At 38.6% G+C, this 24,512-nt stretch overlaps 1 protein-coding gene across 1 annotated transcript; it reads right to left on the bottom strand.

The window, feature by feature from the left end:
* Positions 1-415: 415 nt before the first annotated feature.
* On the bottom strand, positions 416-14,503 carry LOC308679479 (protein LEG1 homolog; the record flags this gene model as incomplete). The annotated part of the gene is made up of 6 exons (XM_081346662.1): positions 416-583; positions 7,503-7,741; positions 8,564-8,694; positions 10,067-10,251; positions 12,142-12,228; positions 14,173-14,503. The coding sequence occupies 6 exons, from the start codon at positions 14,501-14,503 to the stop codon at positions 462-464; spliced, it is 1,095 nt and encodes a 364-aa protein (XP_081202788.1). The 3' UTR covers positions 416-461.
* Between the last annotated feature and the right edge of the window lie 10,009 nt (positions 14,504-24,512).

The raw sequence follows: 24,512 nt of genomic DNA, 5'->3' as shown, positions 1-24,512 counted from the left end.
TTTAAACTTTTTATTGTTGTGAGCCGCCCTGAGTCCTTAGGGAGAAGGGCAGCATATAAATTTAATAAATTCAATTCAATTCAATTCAATATTAACCTTGTATGCAAACTAGTAAAGAATGCATACAATACCATAATGCAGTTAGATTGATTTTCTGTTTACTTTTTAAAATGTATTCATGAGAAAGCTAAAATTTCCCAAGCAACATTGGATCAAACAGAAGGCAGTAAATTAGAAGAGATATGCATGTTTGTGAAGTGGCCCTTCACTGCAGAGAAAGCTACTTGAATGAAAGCTTGAGTGAAAGCTCTACAGTTGCATCAAAAGAAAGGGGATCCTACTATTACCCCACAACTACTAAGAGTAAAACAGTTGCATAAGTGTACTTTCTTTTGGCCTTTCTTCAAAGTCCTTGGCTGAGAGATTCCAGAGTCAGAAGAGGTTTTAGGCCAGTAAGGGTTTTAGGACAAGGAGAAGTATTTCACAGAAAGGAAAGAAAAGAATTTTTCAATAAGACTTCGGCCAAAACGTCTTCCTTCTTCAGTGGACATGGTTTTTTTCCATAAAAACAGTAGAATATTTCCTGCACAAACAGACACACATAAAAAAAAATCATGTATTTATTTCCCTTTCATTCAGTAGAATCTTAAAACATCAAGCTATTTCAAAACCAAGACTTAATAAAACATTTAAGAGCAAAAGAGAATTGAAGCAACTGTACTAGCAATAGCACTTATATACCACTTCATAATGCTTTACAACCCCCTCTAAGTGGTTTACAGAGTCAGCATTTTGCCCCCCAGTAATCTGGGTCCTCATTTTACTAACCTCAGAATGATAGAAGGCTGAGTCAACCTTGAGCTAGTGAGAACTGAGTTGCAATACTGCATTCTAACCACTAAGTCACCACAGCACCAATGCTAATTATGCTACTTATCCTGTGAGAAAACATCCCATTCCAATTTAATTAAAGATGTAACATACAGACACACTCCCCCCCACTTGCATTAGCATCACAGCATTGCCCGGATGCAATGCACAGGAAAGCAAGTGCTTTGATTTGAAGACAATTTGTTTTTGATATAATTGCAGATTACATTCCTGTCAAGCCTCGTTGACGCTGCACTTATTATATTTCTAATCATGAACTTGCAGAAAGAGGAAACATGAGTGGCCAATTTACTTTATCTTCTCAGAACTATCTGATATCAGTTACTAACAGCAGCGTTCTTCAGAGCTGATCTCCAAAAGGTGCTTTGGAGCATGAGGAAGTCTGCAACACCTTAAAACAGCTAAAAAACATGGGTGTGACAACAGGGGAAAATCATAACTCTGCTTTCCCAGATGCAATTTCAATTTTAAAATTCATACCAAATCAGCAGGATAACCTCAGGTTTTAAAAATACAACTTAAATATCCAGAGGGTATTTGCTGTGGGTGCAAAAAAAGCTAACATATCCAACTTCATTGAGAGGGAGCTAGCAAAACTAACAGTTCTCTCCACTCCCTAATCTATTTTTCAGTGTAAATTATTCAGCAAGATAAAATTAATACTTAAAGTAACACGGAGTGCAGGAGATATTTATTCCAGAGTTTTCAGCTATGTTACGTAGAGCAGGGGTCCCAACCCATGGGCCATAGCCCACTACCAGGCCGTGGGCTGTTGGTCACTGGGCTGCGTGAGAGGGTGGCCAGTGCATCCTCGTGTATGCACTTGAACCCCCCACATGCGTTAGCATCATGGCATCATGCCAACACTAGTGATGCTGCAAGCGTTGTGCAGGCTCTAGCATCACTGCAAGCACACACTCCCCCCACTTGTGCTAGCATAGCATCATCATGCACAGTCTCCCCACTCGCACTAGCATCATGGCATTGCACGGGCACCAGCATTGCACGGGCACTCGTTTGCATTGTGCATACAATTGCAGCCCATTCATGTGTGCATGGCCCTGTTCACATGTGTGTGCGTAAAGTCACCTCCACCACCACCACCCCACCCCACCCCGGGCCACCAACCCAGAAAGATTGGGGTCCCGTGATGTACAGGTTTGCTATCTTTTGACCGAAACTTTGCAAGGAAGCTGTCTGTATTTCACATCCACCAATTTAAACAAGTAACTCCTTTAATAGAAAACAATCTCAACAATTTAAACTTTGTTAAGATTAACTTCAGCAATGATATACAGTAGAGGGAAGTTCTCAATGACAGTTGAGTGGATTCTATCTTCTTCTATAAAACAATGGAATTATAGCAGAGCAATTAGGATTGCTACTTTCAACCTCAGTTTATCCTAGTTTCCCCCCCCCTTATTATTACACATGGGTGTCTTTGGGGGAGGGGCTGTTAAAGTAATTTGTACTTTGCCTTTTGTGTACTTGCATGAAATCTTACAACCTAAATGCAAAAGGTTGAGTTTCCACTGCATCACAATGCAGATTACTTTGATATCATTGTGGATAACTACCGGTAGATCAGGGGTCTTCAAACTTGGCCCTTTTATGACTCATGGACTTCAACTTCCAGAATTCCTCAGCCAGTGTGCATGGCTGAGGAATTCTGGGAGTTGAAGTCCATGAGTCATAAAAGGGCCGAGTTTGAAGACCTCTGCGGTAGATACTTATGTCAAGCTCTGCCCTTTTTTTACAGTATTTGTGTGAAACATGTATAAAGGACAGAGCTTCCATAATGATATAATGCAATTTTCACCAGTTTTTCCACCATCATGACTAGACGTAATGGATGGATGAATAACCTTGAGGAAAGGGGGAGAAGGGATGCTACCTAAGAAACCATCAGACAAGAGAGGCAGGAGCCTGAAAGAAACTTGGAAAGGATCTGACTGAATGGGTCTAGCACAGGGGTAGGCAACCTTGGCTCTTTTATGACTTGTGGACTTCAACTCCCAGAATTCCTGAGCAACTATGCTATGCTGGCTCAGGAATTCTGGGAGTTGAAGTCCACGAGTCATAAAGGAGCCAAGGTTGCCTACCCCTGGTCTAGCAGTTAAAAGTGGCGAGCAGGGAGTTTGCATTTTCAGACTCGCAAGATCCTGTTAATGTAGCCTGACAATAAAGTAGAATTAGCCCGTCTAATTGTGTTTCCTTTCTGGCTTACCAGGAAGGCCAACATCAATCTTGAAATGTGAAAATACAAACTCGAGAGCATTGGCAGCTAATGCTATGGAAAACAATAGATGCCTGAAGTGCACTATGCCTCATTAGTTATTTCCACCATGATAGAACCCAGAGGAAACCTTGAAAATATCCTTTGAATTACCAGGTGGGCATATCTATAATAATTAAGCTACTGAGTTTCCAACCATTGAACATCCTTTTTCACTCTCTACTGCTGTGGATTTGTATTGTTATTTCAGTTACAGCATGCAGGTTTTTGTTTAATCCAATTATTTCATTTTGTTTCAGGTGAAAAGGTGCGAAAAGGCTGAAGAAATGGAATTTTCAGCAATCAAGTGTTGTGCTAGATTCTTCTAATCTATTATCTATAAAATAGAGGCAGTTTGATGCAGTAGTTACAGCATCAGACTAGAAATAGGGAGAGTGTGAGTTCTAGTTCTGCCTTAGGCACAAAGCCAGCCTGAGCCAGTCACTGTCTCCCAGGCCTAAGAAGGAGGCAGGGGCAAGTTACTTCTGAAAACTTTGCCAAGAAAACTGCAGGAACAGAAGGCACACAGAGACAAAAAAAATGTTATAAAATAGGATGAAGCTATATCAGATCAGTCTTACTGTTATTTTGTTTGAGCTGCTTTATGAAGCAGCAAAACTGAAATTTATCTAATTATATCAGTGTTTTTAAACTGCTAGATTGTTACCTCTTATCCTCAAGAAATATGCTTTAGACTAGCACTTAAACCTACAAAGATTAGTGTTAAATAGCGGGTTCTTTGGCGCAGGAATGAAGACGTGTAGCTGAGTACAAGGTAACTCACAGTTTATTTCGTGCAGAAACTGTACTGGGGAAATGGCTGCAACTAGCCGCAATATATAGTCTAGCCCCTAGGCGGCAGCCAATAGGTTTGAATCAACCATTGCCGCCTGGAGATAGCCAATTGCAGCACAGGAGACTTGTAGTCAGGGTTGCTGGAGAGCCGTTAGCTGCTCCAGCAACCCACGTGGTATTCCTCAAGAGCCCAGTACATAACAATTAGGATTATGCAAGCTATGGCATTCTCTGTGACACTCTATGGAAGTGAAAGTCAGACTTTTGGGAAGCAGAAAAGTATTGACATTTCTGAACTTTGGAGTAGGAGAAGGTTCCTGAGAATACGATGGACAAACAAGAAAACAATGACTAATTGAATAAAACATTTGATAACAATGTTCACTCAAGACACAATGACCAGGCTCCAATTACAATATCCTGCTTTGGATTCATTATATGAAGATCGGGCTCTCTAGAGAAGGCTCTAATGCTGGGACAGATGGAAGAAAAGATAAAAACAATCAGCATGAAAGAGGATGGACTCAGCTATAGTGGTGACAAATGCATAGTTGAAAGACCTGAAAGTGCAGTTAGGACAGACCATCTTGGAGAAAATCTATTTATGTAAGTGCTAAGTGTTGACAATAACTTGATGACACATAATTAATCACTATCCCTTTTCCCAGACTCAAATAATCAACCCCATTTAAAAAAAAGCAAAAGCTCAGACGTTGTGGTTTTACACAATTGTCTTGGCAGTGACAGTCCAAACTGGATCCTTGACTCACAAATAAGCCATTACAAATTGTGCCATTCCCCTTAGGATATGCACAGATTACCCCTCTGGTAGTCATTATCCCCAGTTTAAGAACATTTGGGCTAAATGAAACTTTTCTTTTATGGGTATCTTTTATATCCCTTGCCATTTGATCTACTGAGAGATTTTATACTGTTTACAAAGGAGGCAGCATCACACTGGAGGTGGATGATGGATTAAGAGGCAGTCCCCCCCTCCCCTCCTCCACGTATCCTGTTCCCTCCTCCTTCCCCATCTTTTAACTATAACTTTATTTTGACTGTGATTTCCATTTTTATTGTTTTAGAAATACAGTATTTGTATGTTAGGAAGGTGGGTAGCAAATAAATGTAATAAATAAATAATAATGATAAACAAATAGAATGACTCCAGTTCCTTGACTTATTGGGAGAGAAGGTCCTTTGCACAAATCATGAATAAAAAGGAAGTCTTTGGAACCGACGGAATCTGGATTCCAGTTAGAGGCCACGTGGGCAGGCAGATGGGGAACCTGTAATCTTTCTTCTGGATGGCTCCATCCCTTTAAAATGGTAGTTCTGGTGGCATCGCCACGTGTGCAGATTCTGCCTGGCTCCAGACTTCCACATCTACCTCTCCTACTGGCTGTTCTTAACAGGTTGATGCATATTGTCCTCTGTTGTTTTTGTATGAATGCTTGTTAATGTCTGCCTGCTTGCAGTTGCTTAGTGTTGTTTGTCACACTGAGACAGGTCCATGGTTGGAGAAACAGGTATGTCCTCCACCCATGATGAGAATCCTTAGTTACCTCCATACCTGCAATTTAGGTTGTTGTTGTTGTTTTAATATTTTACAGTGGCAGTTGTTTAAGTGGTGTCGTATCAGTTTTGGCACTCAGTTTTCCTTCTTTTGCTTTTTGGATAAGGATTATAAAATTTAAATGAATATGTACACATAATTATTTTAAAGGGGTTGTGAGGAGTCAACAGTTAAAGACGCTGAGCTTGTAAGCTGGAAAGCTGACAGCTGGGGTTCGAGATCGGAGACTGTGCAACAGGGTGAGCTCCCGTTACTTGCTTCAGCTCCTGCCCACATAACAGTTTGAAAGCATGCAAATGTGAGTATATAAATAGGTACCACTTTGGTGGGAAAGTGTTCCATATGCCTTGGCATATGATCATGCTGGCCACATGACCATGGAAAGGGTCTTCTGACAATGCTGGCTCCCTTGGCTAAGAAATGAGCACCATTGCTTAGAGTTGACATGACTGGACAGAGGAAACCTTTACCTTTGCCTTATTATTTTAGATGACTTTCTCTTTAAATGCATTGCCCGAAACCCTGAAGCAGGAGGGGAAAATCTGACAATTGGCCCAATGTTTGATTTTCAACCTCTTTATCTGGTTATAGAAAGATAGAATTGTAGTCCACCATATCTAGAATATGATAATCTTCTGGAAGATTATCTGACCTTTTACACTGCACGGATAGTAGAAAGATACTAGGTTCATCCCACCAATACATATACAGTATAGACATATACTAACTCCAAGCAACTCTACACTGAGTGTTATTGATTTGGCATTGAAGTTTCCTGCTGTGTTCCCACAATATCTGGCACTGCTAAGCCAATTTCTTTGTGGCATGACTGCAACACAACTCAGATTGAAAACCTTGTATTTTGCAGTGTGTGACTGTGCAGAGTCACAAGACTTGGGGACAGACTTTTGAGAACTTTTCATTTCAGTCTACCCCATCCTGTGTGAAGTAAACCTTGCTCATACATTTCACAACTAATCTGATCAAGCAGTCTTAACTCTTCTAGCCATTTTCTAATCAGCCTCATAATTGTTGTAAACATAATACCAGGCTTGAATTTTTCTAGACAGCTTACATCAGTGGTGTGATTCAGCCATTTCGCACCAGTTCGGCAGAACCGGTAGCTAATTTTTTGTTGCCCAGGCCTAGAATGGAGTTCCAGAAGCGGCATCCACACAGAGAACCAGTTGTTCACATATTTGAATCCCACCACTGGCATGCATGCAACACATGCCTCTCCTTGTGTCCTAGTCACTAACTAAAATGAGGTTCAATACATTTCTTTATACATGAAGAGTGTATATTGTAATCTAAAATCTATAATGCTTGAAGTTCTTAGACCAAATGTCTGGATGCAAAACTATGCTATGAAGCATCCTCATAATTTTCAGTAGGAATTTATGTGCATAAAGAATGATGCTTCAACAACCAGACACCTTTTTTAAAAAACTCCTAGATACTCCTGGGTCAAAGTTCCTTACAAAATATGTACTGAAAACTGCAGTAAGGGGACACTAGGAAATTTTCTTTTCCTGCCTTGGTTGGGAACATTAGTTATTCTATTGCAGGGGTAGGCAACCCTGGCTCTTTTGACTCATGGACTTCAACTCCCAGAATTCCTGAGCCAGCCATGGTGGCTCAGGAATTCTGGGAGTTAAAGTCCACGAGTCATAAAAGAGCCAAGGTACCTACTCCTGCTTTAGTGACTTCTTTAGCTCAGGGGGAATGGCACACCCTGAATGATAAATTTATAATCTTCCATTAGTTGGCTGGAGGGAGAATTCATTGGCTCATGGTGTTTCCCAACTGCTTTTGGGGTTCCAAGGTTAGCCACAGTAGAGACAATTAGAGAATTAACTTCAACATCCTTTAGCAGGATTAGGAAATGGAAACACTGCCACACGGAAGTGTCTTCTGTATGTCTGTAATTAAATATGGACCATATGTTGGTCTCAAGACTCCTACCTGTATTCTTATTTGTGGTATGAAGACTCTCAAGAAGAAAAAGCACTTTATTCTGCAGAAGTGTGAAGTCACCAATGAAGGGCACTTTGTCTCCTTCCAAAAGTACTCGAGGTGGTAATCCAGTCTGGAAATTATTTGTAACATTAAAGTTTGTAGGAAAATGTGTGGCTGCAAGGAAATGAACTGTGGTAGACCAAGCTTCTCCAAAATTGCTTTCAGGTCCACTGAGGTATGGTAGACTGAAATGTAAGTGGGGAAAATAAAGTCATGAATATTTGAATAATATTTATGATCTTACTGAACCAAACCGGAGAGAGGCTGCTAAGATATTTTTAATTGTAATTGACTTGCACCTCCTGGGACAAACTCAATGCTTTGGGATAACACAATGATGATACTAACTGACCAAAGATAATTTCTTCCTACAGTATGGCGAACAATCAGATGATATAATTACTCATTGTGTCTAATTATAAATATGCCCAGGACAAAGATCGTCCCATGGATATCAATAATTGTTCATAGTATGTCATCTACTGTCAGCCTCACTAGATAGACAAGGAAATCAATTCCACAGAAAGCTAACATTTTTATTCAGAATGGCTGTAAAGAAGAATCTTGCAAATCTTACTCCCTACATCTAACAATAATTTCTATTTGGCACCAACCACGTGGAAAAACTAAAACAACCCACAATGTTTTTTTTTTTAGTTAGGGATCATAAAAGAAATTATGGACAGAACGTAAGATAATCCTACCACAATCTAGAGGCAGTCATGCCTGTTCAGAGTTATCAATGCTATGGTATGACCACTGCATTTTAGGAAAGATCTAAACCAGATTAAGAAGAAAGGTCTCTCATATTAGAGCTTCTCATAATTCTTCTGATAAACTTCTAACCTTAAAGGGTCCTTGGTGCTCTCTGAGCCTGGTTGTTTTCTTGCAAATGTTTCATTACCCAAACTAGGTAACATCATCCCTGGCACTTGAAAATAATCAAGTTCAGAGAGCATCAAGGACCTCTCATTTTAGCCCTGAGCTACAAATATTCTCCTTCTTACCTTTTTTGACACTTTGGAAATGCAGAACTAATAGAGAGAGTATGAGCTTTCCACATGTAACCCAGGGCTTCATCTTCTGAGAAGAGAGGACTTGAAGCTGTTTCAGAGTTTGGTGCAGTAGACAGGAGATACTAAAAATAAATATAGAAAGATAAGGAGATGTAGGTATACTGTAGGTGGGATAAATAAAACTACTCAGTTATTTCATAAAAATTATACAACCATACCCATATATAGATACAATAATCCTGTTCCTGCTTAGTTCAAACTTTCTTGAAAATGAAGGGTGTTTGTGTGTGTGTGTGTGTGTGTGTGTGTCTGTGTGTGTGTGTGTGTGTGTGTGTGTGTATAAGTTGTCCTTTCATTCTAGCCTATTGCTTTGAAATTCCCTGGGTGTCTGCCATTCAATTTTTAACCAGGCCTGACCCTATGAAACACCACCATCCCTATCAAGGAAGTCACTACCATAGCATGGATCCAATCACAGGTCACTTCACTGTCTGCTTTTGTGACCCAGGAGGGTACTGGATTTCATAAACAGGTGGGTGAGCTAACAGTACAAAGAACCCTGTCCATTTCCTCAGGAGTTACCAGGACAAATTCAACCTAGATCACATGACCAGATTGGGCCCCAGGCACTATCTTCCAGTGACAGTTGAAACTCTAGGCATCCCCAAGGATTTACAACAGACTATCTGGTCGTCATGGCTCTTCTCCTTCAATTTCAGAGGATACCCAACACAGTCACAGTTGTTACAGTTGTCAACTGTGTATTCAACAAGGTTTTGCCCCTGGGACATGTTGCCACAGTTATTACAAACAACAAAGTAATATCCGCACCATGGCCCTTCAACAAACTTTCCATCTTCTCACATACGTTGACTGCAGCAAGCGTTTTATATATGCAAAAAATGGAAAGATAACATCAATTCTCACAATGAAGAATGGATGGGGAAAGTATTGGAGCTAGCAGAGATTGCAAAGTTAACTGTTCAATTCTACTGTATGCAGCTTCTTAAGATCATCCTGGGCCTTCAAGAAAGCATTAATCACTTCATGGACTTAACCTCACATTATCTTTTGGGAAGTTTTAACCAGTCAGGAAAGACACAAATCTAAAACACAGATGGTCGAACCCACAGTTCCAAGGACTTGTCCATTTCATTAGGATTAGCAGACTCAGATTCCTCCCAGATTAAGTACACAAGATTATATCTCAAACAACTCCAAACGACTTTGTCTTAGGCTAGGCTATCTGTCTTGGCCTCCTCTGGCCTTTAAAGTGTAAAACCTGGGACATTACTCAAAGGTTAGTTCAAATTATCTACAAATATCTATCTTTGCACCAAATATGAAGAAAAGCATAGCTTTCCCCCCTAAAATTAGAAGTTTTTTTTCCCCCAATGCTGTGTGCAGTATTTGCATGGATGATTTAGGGACAAAGAAGTATATAATAGGAAGATATCCCTATCACTGTTAAAATAAATAAATCAGCAGATATACCTTGAAAAAATCCCTCCAGGCAGACGTGGCTTTTGGCACCTGGGTATTGCATTCAGCAGTGCTGAGGCAGAAATGTTCTCTTTGCTTATCTGGTGGCATTATTTCTACCTCATTTGGTAGCTCTTCAAAGAAGTCACTATCCAGTGCCGCAAGAAAAGGAACAGCTGCCAGGTAGTAATTCATACCTAGGGCAATTAAAAGTAGTGAACATGGTTTAACAAGCTGGGGGGAAAAAACCTAAGCAAAATAAGTTTAATGGGAAAAAAATATATAGGTAATCTTCATTTTTTTTAATTTTAATTCCATTTATATCCCGCCCTTCTCCGAAGACTCAGGGCGGCTTATAAGCTTAGCAGTAGCCTTCATTCTATGCATGCGCCTGCTTATTAGGGCTTTCACACCCACCCCCCAAGCGGCATTATTACAAAGTCAGCTTAATTGCCCCCAACAATCTGGGTCCTCATTTTACCTACCTCGGAAGGATGGAAGGCTGAGTCAACCTTGAGCCTGGTGGGATGCGAACCTGCACTAATTGCAGGCAGCTGGTGTGACTTAAGCAGGCATTAGCCCACTGCTCCACCAAGGCTCATTTAGCTACTACAATAGGGAGTTCTTACTTCATCTTTGCTTTGCTTTACAGACCTGCAAATGTGAGGACTGGTCATAAAGTGACTTTTTTATCACCATCATAACTATGAACGGTCGCTAAATAAGGCAGTAGCTAAACAAGAATCTGTATAGTCCTACACCAAGTTCCAATTTGTTTAAATACTGAACAAGTGCTAGGGGACTGCCCCCACAAAACTGAGGTCTGGCCTGTATTACACAGATTTTCTGGGTAACAAATGAGTCAAATTTAAAAAAAAAATGTGTAACTGATATCGGAATAATTGTGTAACATAGTATCTGATTAATTTTAATGGATAGAATGTTTAAAGGTCATCAAATTTTAATTGGGATCTCACATGGCTTTTTGAGAAATCTTCAGTTATGAAATGTATTTGTGTACAACTCTAATGTCATTAAACACTAATCACTAACCAGGCTTCATATCACAAGTCAGTGTTAATTATTAAACATGATTGCAATTCCTTTTTTTGTATCAGTCTTGCTTGGAGATAATTACATGCTACAAGAAATACCTTCTGGGCTATTCCCACAGAACTATTAGATAAGACACATTTTAAAATCGGTCATGTTAGATATTTTTGGCAATATCTTATTTGTACTGAAAATTTGTTTCTTTTTTCCTGGTTTCGACACTTTATATATATCACCCTTTGTCTTTTCTCATTTCCATCATACTGGTATTTGAGAAAATGCTCCATAGAGGAAGTCTAACATATAACAAAGTTACTAGTGAAAGTACTTCTACAATGTTATTCTATGTGTAAATATTTATAAGGCCACACAATCCTGAAGAAGAATATGAGAACTGATGCAGTGATGCTGCAAAAATGAAATATAGAAATGGGAGTTGCAGGAATTGGGTATGGATAGCCTAGAGAAAAGAAAGACTACGGGTGACATGATAGCAGTATTCCAACATCTGAAGGACTGCCACAAAGAAGAAAGGATCAATTTATTTTCCAAAGCACCAGAAGGCAAGACAAGAAACAATGGATAGAAACCAATCAAGGAGAGAAGCAACTTGGAATTAAGGAGAAACTTCCTAAGAGTAAGAACAATCAACCAGTGGAACAGTTCGCTTTCAAAAATTGCAGGTGCTTCATCACTGGGGCTTTTTTTTAAAGAAAGGACTAGACAGGACTGTTTCATTGACAGTCCATCTGTCCATGTCCAGTTATTTCAGGGTCTGAAAGCTTGTGGTAGAAGGACTTTTATTGATTATTTTATTGATCAATTCTGAAAGGCAGGAGTCTTCAAACTTGGCAACTTTAAGTCTTGTGAACTTCCAGAATTCCTAAGCCAGCCATGATGGAAATTTTAGCACTTGGCAAATCTTGTCGCTTTTATAAGACATCAACACAATTGAAGAATTCATATCATGGTGCAATTGGAGCTTTCTCCATCCAGTACAAAAATAAATCATTCCCAAACAAGAATATACTTACAAGCCCACCAGCTGAATTCAGATATGCACAGACTTTCTCCATCCATATGGCCACACCCTGTAGAATTAAAAGGATCTGCTAATCTGCCTGGGGGGGGAAAAAGAAACATTAGTATTGTAAAGAGAAAAATAAGTACTGTAGTGCTGGGTCAGCAAATTGTTTTATCTTGACTATTTTTATTTATTCATCAAATTTATATAGCCCCCCTCTCACAAACATGTGTCTCTGGTGGTATATAATAAACTGTTTAAAACACAATTATTTTATATGCTTTTGAAATTTGAGGACTAAACTGGAGACGTTTATTTTAATCTAAAAAAAAGAAATAAGACTTGAAAAACTATCATAAAAACTTTGGACTTAAAAAGCTTTAAATGGCATTGGTGACATCTTGTATGGTATTACAACTTGTTATTGCCTAAAAGAGACTTGGCTTGACACCCAGACGCCAGAAAAAAACTTTTTTGACCTTAACAGATACCACCTGTGGAAAAACTCAGCTGTAAAGAGAATTTCTGGGCAACATATTTGGCCTGCTTGAAATATTTTTAATGTCTGATTCTAAAGTCTTCAACTTAATACACTATTAAGAGAATATGGATGAAGATTAGGAAAAAAATCCCTTCCATGTTGAAATCAATACATGAAACCATTCTCTCAGCTTGAGGAGCCCAAGTAGGGAGATTTAATACCTAGAGCCCAACTGAACAAACAGGATCTCACTTCTCGTAACCCATAGATATTCCCAAATAATGATTACTACACTTCCACCCCGCCCCAGTGTCTCATCTAATACCACACCCAACACATAGCCGGGCATATCTCTGAAAGGGCCACCTTCCCCTTCCCCAGCCAGTTTCCAGTAATACATGCAAGGTTAGCCCTTTAATCAATGATTAAATCACAAATGAGAGAGGCCTTACTACAGACCAATCTGGCATTTAGAAGCACCAACTGACTAGATACAGGAGCTAAGACCAAGTAGCTGGAATGTGAAAACAGTATAACTGTTAGTAAAAGAAATATAGTTTTAACTTATGCTAAAAGTGAGAACCTGGCTCCCACTTATTCTGGCTGTAAGGTTCCCAATGAAGAGCTACTTTTACTGTGCTCTTTTCAGTCTCTTAAATAAGCTGAATTTAAATAACATTTGAATGACATTGAATGAACATTTGAATAATCTTTGAATGACGTACATGAAAAATTACAAAAAAACTTTTTATGTGATGTGATGTTTATAATACATCGCCGTCAGCATATCAGAAAATGCCAAATCTTTTAATCCACAATGAGACTAAGAAAACTTGATGGCTTAAAAATATTCATAGAGAGTACCAGATAAGATTCTTAAAATACATATAATCACTTATCCAAGACCGCTATCATTTGGAGATACTCCATGATCAAAGCAGGAACTCCCATTCCTAACCCACACTGATGGTTGTGGGTTAATCATTTCTATGTATCATTTACTGAGCCCAAAAGCATTAGAGAAACTAAAGGAAGAGATGATAGAAGCTATTGTTTTCTTTGCAACATACTGGTTTTCCTAAAAAAACAAAAAAATAATTAAGTGAGACAAAAAGCTGAGTAACCATCAAGTGAGTATTACCGCCCTGAGCTTAAGAAACAAGGAAGAAAACATTTCTCTCTGTAATTGTTATTGGCATATTTATTCATGCAGCACTGCCATTTAAATTGTCTATCAAGTCTCTCTGTTGTTAATATATTTGATTGGACTATATATTAGACTATATATTAATATATTTGATTAGAAACAAACACTGTTTGTTTCAATGTTCATACAACTAATAGGTGGTAATTTATCAGACACTGATCAATCCAGTTTATCATTTGGCTAATGAATTGTATTCCTTCATGGTCTGAAATAATACGTATCTTCCCTTCAAACTCACAGTTTAAAAGGAAAGTTTGTTTGAAACAGAAAAGTACCATCTTTGTTGTGGTCTGGAATCAACCTAACTTTGGTCTTATGAACTCTAATATTAAACTAAAAGAAATTGTTCCTACCTGATCTGTATTGCCAGCCATGCTGTAATGGCAATCCCCATAAGATATTGTTGACATTATTAGGTCCAAGTCCACTGAAATACTTAGCTGAAGATTTGAGCAAGATCTTATATAGTCCCAATCTCTCTAAGTAGTTCCAGACATTGATGACAGTCTTGTGGTTTTGGATGTGATAATCTTCAAAGTTTTCAGGCGCCAAATGCCAGAGTGGAGGGAAAGTGTCTTCAGATGCTTGGGGTTGTGTTTGTAGATGAGCTGGACTGCTCATCTCCAAGCCAAGAAGGAAGAGAGTGAGACAGCAGAAGTGTTTTCCCAGGAAAGGATCTGCCATGCTGGATAGCAGCATCACGCTTCTAGACATCACAGCATGTGGAAGCTGTTTTTAAAAGCTACAGGCCACTCCTACCGCCTAGGAAAACCAGTATGATTCTCTTTTACTCCACCCCATGGTACAGTGTGTTTCTAAAATTTCATTAAAAGTCAGTTTCATGAGATAGAATGGCTAGACTAATGAAGGATTTTAACTGGGATGATATGGAATGCATATTTTGTTAGCTCCGTTGCTGTATTTGCTGTAATTTAAAAAAAAACACCTGCTATTAGCTGTTTGATACAGGTAATCCTTGCTTAATGACCAGTCAATTAGTGGCCAGTTAAAGTCCACCTCCTCCCAAGCTATGTACAATCTGATTCTGGAGTTCTGACAGCTGCATACCCCTCTTCAGTCATCATATTTTGAGCACTGCCAACCAGTTTACCTTTACCAACAGTTGCAGCATTCCACAGTCACATGACTGTGATGCACAACATTTTTTTTGCAGGTTTCTTGCCTTTGGGGCCAGTTTCTGGGGGGGAAAAACCCATAGAATTTGCTAGGCAAATGTAGTTTGGATCAACAGATAATTATTATGGTTTATTGTATAGTCAGCCAGATGTTCAGACTGGATTTGGCATTTTTATCCACTTACTGAATCCTTCTGGAGATAAGGAGATGTGGATGTTTCTGTGGTATTATGGCAGGATGCAAGCTGTTCCCTGTAAAGGTGCCTTTTGAAATTGACTAATGGTGAATTTATCAATGCCACTGGTGCTCAATTGGTGCTCCAGTTGTTTTAGGATTGCACCCAGTCCTATAGCCTATTACTATTGGTACTACCTTTGATGTCTATTGCCATAGTCGTTCTATTTCTATTTGCAGGTCTTTGTATTTTGATAACTTCTCTAATTCTTTCTCTTCTCTTCTGCTGTATTAATTATTATTATTATTTTATTAGAATTGTTTTCTGCCTATCTAGTTTCACAGTGATTAGATATCTCTGAGGAATTCTGTGATCAGAATAATCAATCATTCTCTCTATCCAAGGATTAATAATGTATGATAACTAATAACTTCACACAATAATTACAGATAATGAGCTTCACTGCAGATGGGGACTGTAGCCAAGAAATTAAAAGACGCTTGCTCCTTGGGAGGAAAGCCATGGCAAATCTAGACAGCACACTAAAAAGCAGAGACATCACCCTGTCAACAAAAGTGCGTATAGTCAAGGCTATGGTCTTCCCAGTTGCAATGTATGGCAGTGAAAGCTGGACCATAAGAAAGGCTGAGCGCCAAAGAATTGAAGCCTTTGAACTATGGTGCTGGAGAATACTCCTGCGAGTCCCTTGGACTGCAAGGCGATCAAACCGGTCAGTCCTAGAGGAGATCAACCCTGACTGCTCTTTAGAAGGCCAGATCCTGAAGCTAAAACTCAAATACTTGGGCCACCTAATGAGAAGGAAGGACTCACTGGAGAAGAGCCTAATGCTGGGAAAGATTGAGGGCAATAGAAGAAGGGGACGACAGAGAATGAGGTGGCTGGATGGAGTCACTGAAGCAGTAGGCGTGAGCTTAGATGGACTCCAGAAGATGGTAGAGGACAGGAAGGCCTGGAGGAACATTGTTCATAGGGTCGCGATGGGTCGGACACGACTTTGCAACTAACAACAACAATGAGCTAATGATAGAAACTCCATATTTTCCTCCAGGCTATTCAAAACAATGTATTTGTGCAACTAGAAGAGTGTGTTCTATGATGTGTTGTTCCATTACAGCCCTCTGTATGGGCAGAGTGCAACTTAACATGTTGTGACACACCACCACAAACTACAACTCAGAATTATCTTTGGATCACTCCAGGTCATTCACTCTCAGTTTCAGGAAAGTATTTTCTACCAGTCTTTCCTGGCTGAAGCACAGTGAAGTCTCCAATAGTAGCTTATTTAAGTGGTAAGACAGACGGTACAAGAAACACTGCAGTAGGTAAATGTCAGTGAAATCCAAAGGAAAACAAAGAGTCAAATTCAACTTTTCCTCCAGGAATCAAATCCATTGTCAATGCATCAAGAAGGGATCAGCCCAATGGAAAAGTGCACAAGAGCGTGTCATAATCCAGGGAAGGATTTTTTTTTATTTTGAAGAGGAATGTATCTCAGTCATGAGTTTCCTTTTTAAGAAGTAGATTTTAAATCCAGTTGCAGCCTATTGATTGGGTTTTATTCCAATTTTTGCTGCAGCAGAATATTTCATTCTTGGGGACTTCTGGTTTTGCGTGGTAGCGACTGGTCACGGGTTTGCTGATTCTCTGCAGCCCTGCAGCTAATTTTGCCCTGCCTGGGGACCCTAAATGGGTCTAAGTCGCCCTGGAGAGGTGAAGAAGAAAGAAGGGTTCTCCAGCGATTCTGGAACAGTGGCAGCCATTCCTTTCAACTTGGGGAAAGCCTTCTAACCTGACAGGAGAAAGGCTGGCCATATTGCATCGACCAGCCTAAGCTACTTGCAACCGAAGTCCAAAAGCACTAACCAGCACAACTGTGAACAATGTGCTTGAAACTGGGTGAGGAATTTGATTTCTCTTTTCTCTTTTACATTTAATTTCCTGGAAAAGATCCCCAAGAAGCAAGAAACCTTCGAAAGGGAAGGAGGATTTCCACCCCACCCTTATACTAACAGATGTGGATGTTTCTATGGTATTATGGCAGGATGCAAGCTGTTCCCTGTAAAGCTGCCTTTTGAAATTGACTAATGGTGAATTTATCAATGCCAGTGGTGCTCAACTGGTGCTCCAGTTGTTTTAGGATTGCACCCAGTCCTATAGCCTATTACTATTGGTACTACCTTTGATGTCTATTGCCATAGTCATTCTATTTCTATTTGCAGGTCTTTGTATTTTGATAACTTCTCTAATTCTTTCTCTTCTCTTCTGCTGTATTAATTATTATTATTATTTTATTAGAATTGTTTTCTGCCCATCTAGTTTCACAGCGATTAGATATCTCTGAGGAATTCTGTGATCAGAATAATCAATCATTCTCTCTATCCAAGGATTAATAATGTATGATAACTAATAACTTTACGCAATAATTACAGATAATGAGCTAATGATAGAAACTCCATATTTACCTCCAGGCTATTCAAAACAATGTATTTGTGCAACTAGAACAGTGTGTTCTATGATGTGTTGTTCCATTACAGCCCTCTGTATGGGCAGAGTGCAACTTAACATGTTGTGACACACCACCACAAACTACAACTCAGAATTATCTTTGGATCACTCCAGGTCATTCACTCTCAGTTTCAGGAAAGTATTTTCTACCAGTCTTTCCTGGCTGAAGCACAGTGAAGTCTCCAATAGTAGCTTATTTAAGTGGTAAGACAGACGGTACAAGAAACACTGCAGTAGGTAAATGTCAGTGAAATCCAAAGGAAAACAAAGAGTCAAATTCAACTTTTCCTCCAGGAATCAAATCCATTGTCAATGCATCAAGAAGGGATCAGCCCAATGGAAAAGTGCACAAGAGCGTGTCATAATCCAGGGAAGGATTTTTTTATTTTATTTTGAAGACGAATGTATCTCAGTCGTGAGTTTCCTTTTTAAGAAGTAGATTTTAAATCCAGTTGCAGCCTACTGATTGGGTTTTATTCCAATTTTTGCTGCAGCAGAATATTTCATTCTTGGGGACTTTTGGCTTTGTGTGGTAGCGACTGATCATGGGTTTACTGATTCTCTGCACCCCTGCAGCTAATTTTGCCCTGCCTGGGGACCCTAAATGGGTCTGAGTCGCCCTGGAGAGGTGAAGAAGAAAGAAGGGTGCTCCAGCGATTCTGGAACAGTGGCAGCCATTCCTTTCAACTTGGGGAAAGCCTTCTAACCTGACAGGAGAAAGGCTGGCCATATTGCATCGACCAGCCTAAGCTACTTGCAACCGAAGTCCAAAAGCACTAACCAGCACAACTGTGAACAATGTGCTTGAAACTGGGTGAGGAATTTGATTTCTCTTTTCTCTTTTACATTTAATTTCCTGGAAAAGATCCCCAAGAAGCAAGAAACCTTCAAAGGGGAAGGAGGATTTCCACCCTACCCTTATACTAACAGAAACAGCGAATTAATCGTTTTATGGAGGATCAAAATATATGGAAGTGAAATAAATATAAAACCTGAAACTTAAAACTTAAATCTGGATAAATCTAAAATTGTTTTAAAGATAATCATTTCAAAGATCTTTTTGGAAATTGAAAAACAAATAGTTGCTGACACCTAGTGACAGATGAAGACTATGACAGCTATGGCTTTAATATAAAACTTGGCAAAATCTGGGAAAAGCTAATATGTGTCTGTGACCTTCAAAGCTTTAACAACAAAGAACAGCTGTGGAAAAAAAGACAATAATCTGGGCTGTAAACAAAGAAAGAATTATAAATTTCAGAAAAAAAATCTTTTTTGAACTATTTGGATTACAAATATCTATCTAATTGGGACTCTAAAGCTATTTATAGAGAAAAGAAAGGAAGAGGAAAACTCAAATTCTTGGCTATCATGGATCAGAGACATGTAGAAAGAACATATCAAGAAAACTTAAATACGTCACAGGAGGAGATATATAGTATACTGCAATTAATTCAAACAACAATGGCTTTAAACCACAAAGAAATCCAAAACAACTTTGAAAATATAAATCAATCTGTTTCCAAGTTAACTCTACAACAAAAAAATTCCCAAAAAACAACAACAGAGAAGGAGCATATAAAACAGATAAATGGATATAGAATTGAGAATAGAGACTTAAGGATGGAACTTAACAAAACAAGGAAACGTGATTTAAACCTAGTGGAAAAAAATTCACAACAATTGGAAAAACAACTTACCCCTTAAGACTACAAAATAAATCTGAGGACAAGAAAATAGACCGGATAAAATGGACTGTAGAGATGTCAGGAACATTGGAGAGAAAGGAAATGATAAGAGAAGTGGAGAGAGAAAAAAATAAAAACATTTTCAACAAATAAGGAAAGCCAGAAGTCCCGTACAAAGCCACTTCTCCTGATTTACTTTTTATATCTACAACAACATTTATGAATATACGGAAAACCTTTTTGATTCAGCAAAATATATTGATTAAGAAAGACATTGGGCAAAAGGAGTAAAGTGGAAACTGTTGTGACTCAGGGCCAGCCTGTGGGTCCGACAGCCGGCTCCGATGTATCGGATGACTCTGAGGGGGAGGAGGGAAACGAACCGGCTGATGATGGTTTGCAGGCTTTGCAGAGTCCTCAGCCGGGGACCTCTTCTCAGCTGCGTGAGCCCGAGAGTGCGGAGGAAGATGACCCACAGCTGGCCCTGTTCAAGGACGCCCGACGCAGGAGGCAGTCGAGCAGGAACAAACAAAGAAAGGCTGCAGGACTCCTCGGGAGGAGGCACAGGGAGACCACGCCCTGAGCTCTCTATAAAAGGAGTGTTTGGGGAGGGGCTGGTTGCTGAAAGCAACTTTTCCGCTTGAGAAGACAAGCTCTAGTGTTTTTGTTAACTGCGTAATAAATCTTGGCAGATGCCTTTTAGCCTTGGACGCTCTCCAGTCTCTTCTTTCTGAATAGGGGTTTGCCTAATTACAAGGCCAGAAGAGGGCTGACTCAGAACAGAAACTAAGAAAATAGATGATGGGACTTACCAGAGAGAATGCTTAAAAAAGAAACATTTGTTTGAATATGGTTAAAGAAATAGAAAAGTTTTGGAATATATACGCCACTCTAAGAGGGATGAATTCTCTAAATATAGTGCAGTATGCTTTTTTCCCTTTTTTGTTCTCTTTCTTGATATGAGTAATATAAAAAGTTGAAATGACTCAGATAAAGGAAATGTTTTAGATATTTAAATGTGATTGAATTTAAGAAAATTATAATGGATAAAAATGTTTTGAATAAGAGTTAAAGGACTAGATGACTAGATGTATTAAATGGAATGTTTAAAGATTAAACATTTTTAATTATGGTTAAAAAGAATAAGAAATTTAGGAAATAAATACATATTAGCTTAGGAGGTATATATATATTTTAAGTAATATATTATTTTTTATGCTTATTTACTCTTGCTTTTCTGTCTTTTTTTCTACTGTTTTATCTATTTTTTTAAGAAATATAAAAGTGTGAAATGGTTCATATGCAAAAATAGTGTTAAATTCTTAAATGTAATTAATTTTTGAGAAAATCTTAACCAGTAAGAATATCTAGAATTTGGTGGAAGAAACAAATTAAAATAAGGACTGTAACAGGATCTAGGATAAGGCAACCAGAATGATTGGATAGAAAAGAAATATTATATTGATGTGATTATTATTTTAGGACTATTGGGAAAAAATATATATTTGTTATCTATGAAAACAATAAAAATTGTATTAACTCAATGTTTGCAAAAGAAGATATTTTGGGAAAAGAGGAAATCAACTAAAACTATTATGTGGATTATGGATTATAGAAACCAGTTGTTAGAGATTGCTTTACAAATGTAACCCAGACAACACACTGTTCACAAATTATTAAGTGATTTATGTTTTTTTTTTAAAAAAACCATAAAAATAAATTATTAAAAAAAGAATATTTCATTCCTGTTTACTGAAGGTGATTCAACAAAGACAGATCCTTCCTAGGCAACGTAACAGCAAGTCTGCCACTTGGTGGTACTATAAGTCCAACTTTTCCTATCTTTTCAGCAGGAAATGATGAAGCAGCTGTAATGGAGTTTAATATTAAAAAGTTACTAGTTTTCAAAGGTTGTTGGGGATTTTTACTTAAAAGAACAAAACATTATAGCTGTCTCCTCCAAAGGAGGAGGAAGGACTGCATTGGAGTTTCCATACTGTTGAGTAACCATAAAAACAAATTTGCTTTGCTGAAATTTTCTTATTAATTAAACTAAATGTAGTGATTAAATATTTAAGCTATTTTTTTCTCCTAGGATGTGAATGCTTGTGATCTACTTGGTGTTGCAAAATGAAAGACAGAATAATTGTGAAAGGGTGGCAAAATCACTATTTACCCAAAGTTAAATCCACCCATGTTATGATGAACGATAGATTCCTTATAGTATGCTAATTTCCTTTTTGTCTCAGGTCAGAGTTGAGTGCAGGCTGATCTTAATATATGTGGTTAACATATTTTCCATATTTAACACCTGATCATAAAATCTCACATGATTATGCAATAATTGCAAGGAGTCAGGAAAGATGTCATAAAGGACATCTCATCTCATCTTTTCTCCTTTGTAATCCTTTATGCTCTAAAATGCAGCTCTTGAGATGCATTATGGTTGATTTCATTCATTAGTGCTGCAAATTAGAGTAATCTTTGTGTAATGATGAAGAGAGTTTTGTTTAATGGGAGTAGGTGTTACACTGGGGAGAGGCAATAGATGGTCCGTGACTTACAACTGGTTGCTTAGTGACTATTTGAAGTTATGACCAAGCCAAGGAAGGAGATGACCCAGATTTGAAGTGCCAATGGTTGGGTCCCCTCTGTGGTCCCTTGAGTAAACTTCAATTGCTCAACAACACACAACCATGCTTTATGATGATTTTCTTAAAAAAAAACCAGCGCCTTCTTCTGTTTTTGGTAACTGTGCAGACTGTTTGCAGATTCTCTTTTACTCCATCCTATGGTCCAGTGTGTTTCTCAAATTTCATTAAAACTCATCAGCTTCATGAGACAAGAATGGCTAGAGTAATGGAGGATTTAAATTGGGATATGGGATGTATTTTCTGTTAGCTCTTTTGTTCTATTTGCTGTAATTAAAAAAATGCTATTAGCTATTTGATATAGGTAATCCTTGTTTAATGACCAGTTGCTTAGTGACCAGTTAAAGTTCCTCTGCAGTCACCAGATTTTAAGCATAGCAACCAGCTTACCTTTACGAGCAGTTGCAGCATTTCACAGTCAAGTGACTGTGATGTACAACTTTTTTTGCTAGTTTCTGGGGGTGAAAACACTCACAGAAATACATGGATTTGCTTCACGTCTGTTACATTTGCTTAACAGAAACCGCAAAAAGTCATAGACTTACAATTGCCACGACTTACGACAGGCTCTGTTATAAATTGAGGACTATCTGTATTGTTATACAGTAGAAGTAAATAGTTGGATTTAGATTTAAATGTCCAATGTGACATAATTACTTACTAAACAGCCTTGTGATTCTACTGACCTGTTAAAAGTTTGACCACTGCTTTCAGACAGAGAATCAACATTTCCATTCCATTTACATTTACAGAAGAGCTTCTGTAAAAAAAATAGTGTCCCTGGGACAAACATGCAGTTCATCAGGGGAAGAAGTTGCTAGTTACTTTGCTAAAGCATCAGTTTTGTGAATAATCTGTCCCAATTATCTGCACTTCAGCTGAATCATGAGTATTAACAATCTCCTATGATGCTGCAAAAAGATTTCTTCAAGCTAAATAGAATGTCATAAAAGTCTCATATATGATCGGCGATTAAAGTCAATGTTGTGAAAAAAGTATAATTTTGCTGAACTTCAGCTCACTTCATCAGATGCACAGAGTAACTAGGCTGTGTAGGTTTTAAACTGGAGTGAGGCAGAGGAAGGCTGTCAAGTTGGCTATGCAGATACAGGTTGTATTGACAGATTATTATTCTGGTTTGTTGCACAGTCAGCCAGATTGTTCAGATTGGATTTGGTATTTTTATTTACCTGGTGATTCCTTCCCAAGGATCTGGAATAGGCAGATGTGGATGTTTGATGGTGTTAAAGATACTGTCATCGGATGTAAAAAACTGCCTTTTGCATTTGACTGATGGTGAATTTGTCAATGCCAGTGGTGCTCAATTGCTGCTCCAGTTGTTTTAGGATTGCACCCAGTCCAATTGCCTATTACTATTGGTACTAACTTGTTTTCTTTTGCTACAGTCTTTCTATTTCTATTTGCAGATCTATGTATTTTGTTAACTTCTCCAATTCTTTCTCTTCTATTATGCTGCATTAATTATTATTTTTTTATTAGATTGGTTTGCTGCCCATCTCACTTTGAGGCAATTAGATATCTCTGAGGAATTCTGTGATCAGGATAATCAATCGTGCTCTCTATCCAAGGATTAGTAACATGTTACAACTAATAATTTCACATGATGATTATAGCTAGTGCTATTAACTCCATAATTGGAATAGAATACAGCTGGAAGGGATCTTGGAGGTCTTCTAGTCCAGCCCCCTGCTCGAGCAGGAAAACCTATACCATTTCAGACAAGTGACTGTCCAGTCTCTTCTTAAAAATCTCCAATGATGGAGTGCCCACAATTTCTGGAGGCAAGCTGTTCCACTGGTTAATTGTCCTCACTGTTAGGAAGTTTCTCCTTAATTCCAGGTTGTTTCTCTCTTTGGTCAGTTTCCAACCATTGTTTCTTGTCCTGCCCTCTGGTGCTTTGGAGAATAGTTTGACACCCCCCCTCTTCTTTGTGGCAGCCCCTCAAATACTGGAATACTGCTATTATGTCTCCCCTATTTCTTCTTTTCTTTAGACTAGCCAAACCCAAGTCCTGCAGCCGTTCTTCATATGTTTTAATCTCCAGGCCTTTGGTCATTTTAGTTGCTCTTCTTTGAACTTTTTCCAAAGTCTCAACATCTTTTTTGTAGTATAGTGACCAAAATTGGTCTCAGTATTCCAGGTGTGGTCTTACTAGGGTTTTATAAAGCGGTAGTAATACTTCATGTGATCTTGATTCTATGTCTCTGTTTATACAACCCAGGATTGTATTAGCTTTTTTGGCTGCTGCTGCTGCACACTGCTGGCTCATAGTCAAGTCATCATCCACTAGGACTCCAAGGTTCCTCTCACAGTTACTGTTTTTGAGCCAGGTCTCACCTAATCTGTACATGTACCTTTGATTTTTCCTGCCTAAATGTAAAACTTTCCTTTTCTCTACATTAAAACTCATTTTGCTGGATAGGGCCCATTGTTCAAGTTTGTCAAAATATTTTTGGATCCTGAGCTTGTCTTTCCAGGATCTTCCCAGGTATTGA

This window comes from Vipera berus (assembly GCF_964194415.1).
Source record: "Vipera berus genome assembly, chromosome: 1".
Classification (NCBI taxonomy): Eukaryota; Metazoa; Chordata; class Lepidosauria; order Squamata; family Viperidae; genus Vipera; species Vipera berus.
Note: the sequence above shows the minus strand (reverse complement) of the source record. Positions and strands in the feature narration are given on the sequence as shown.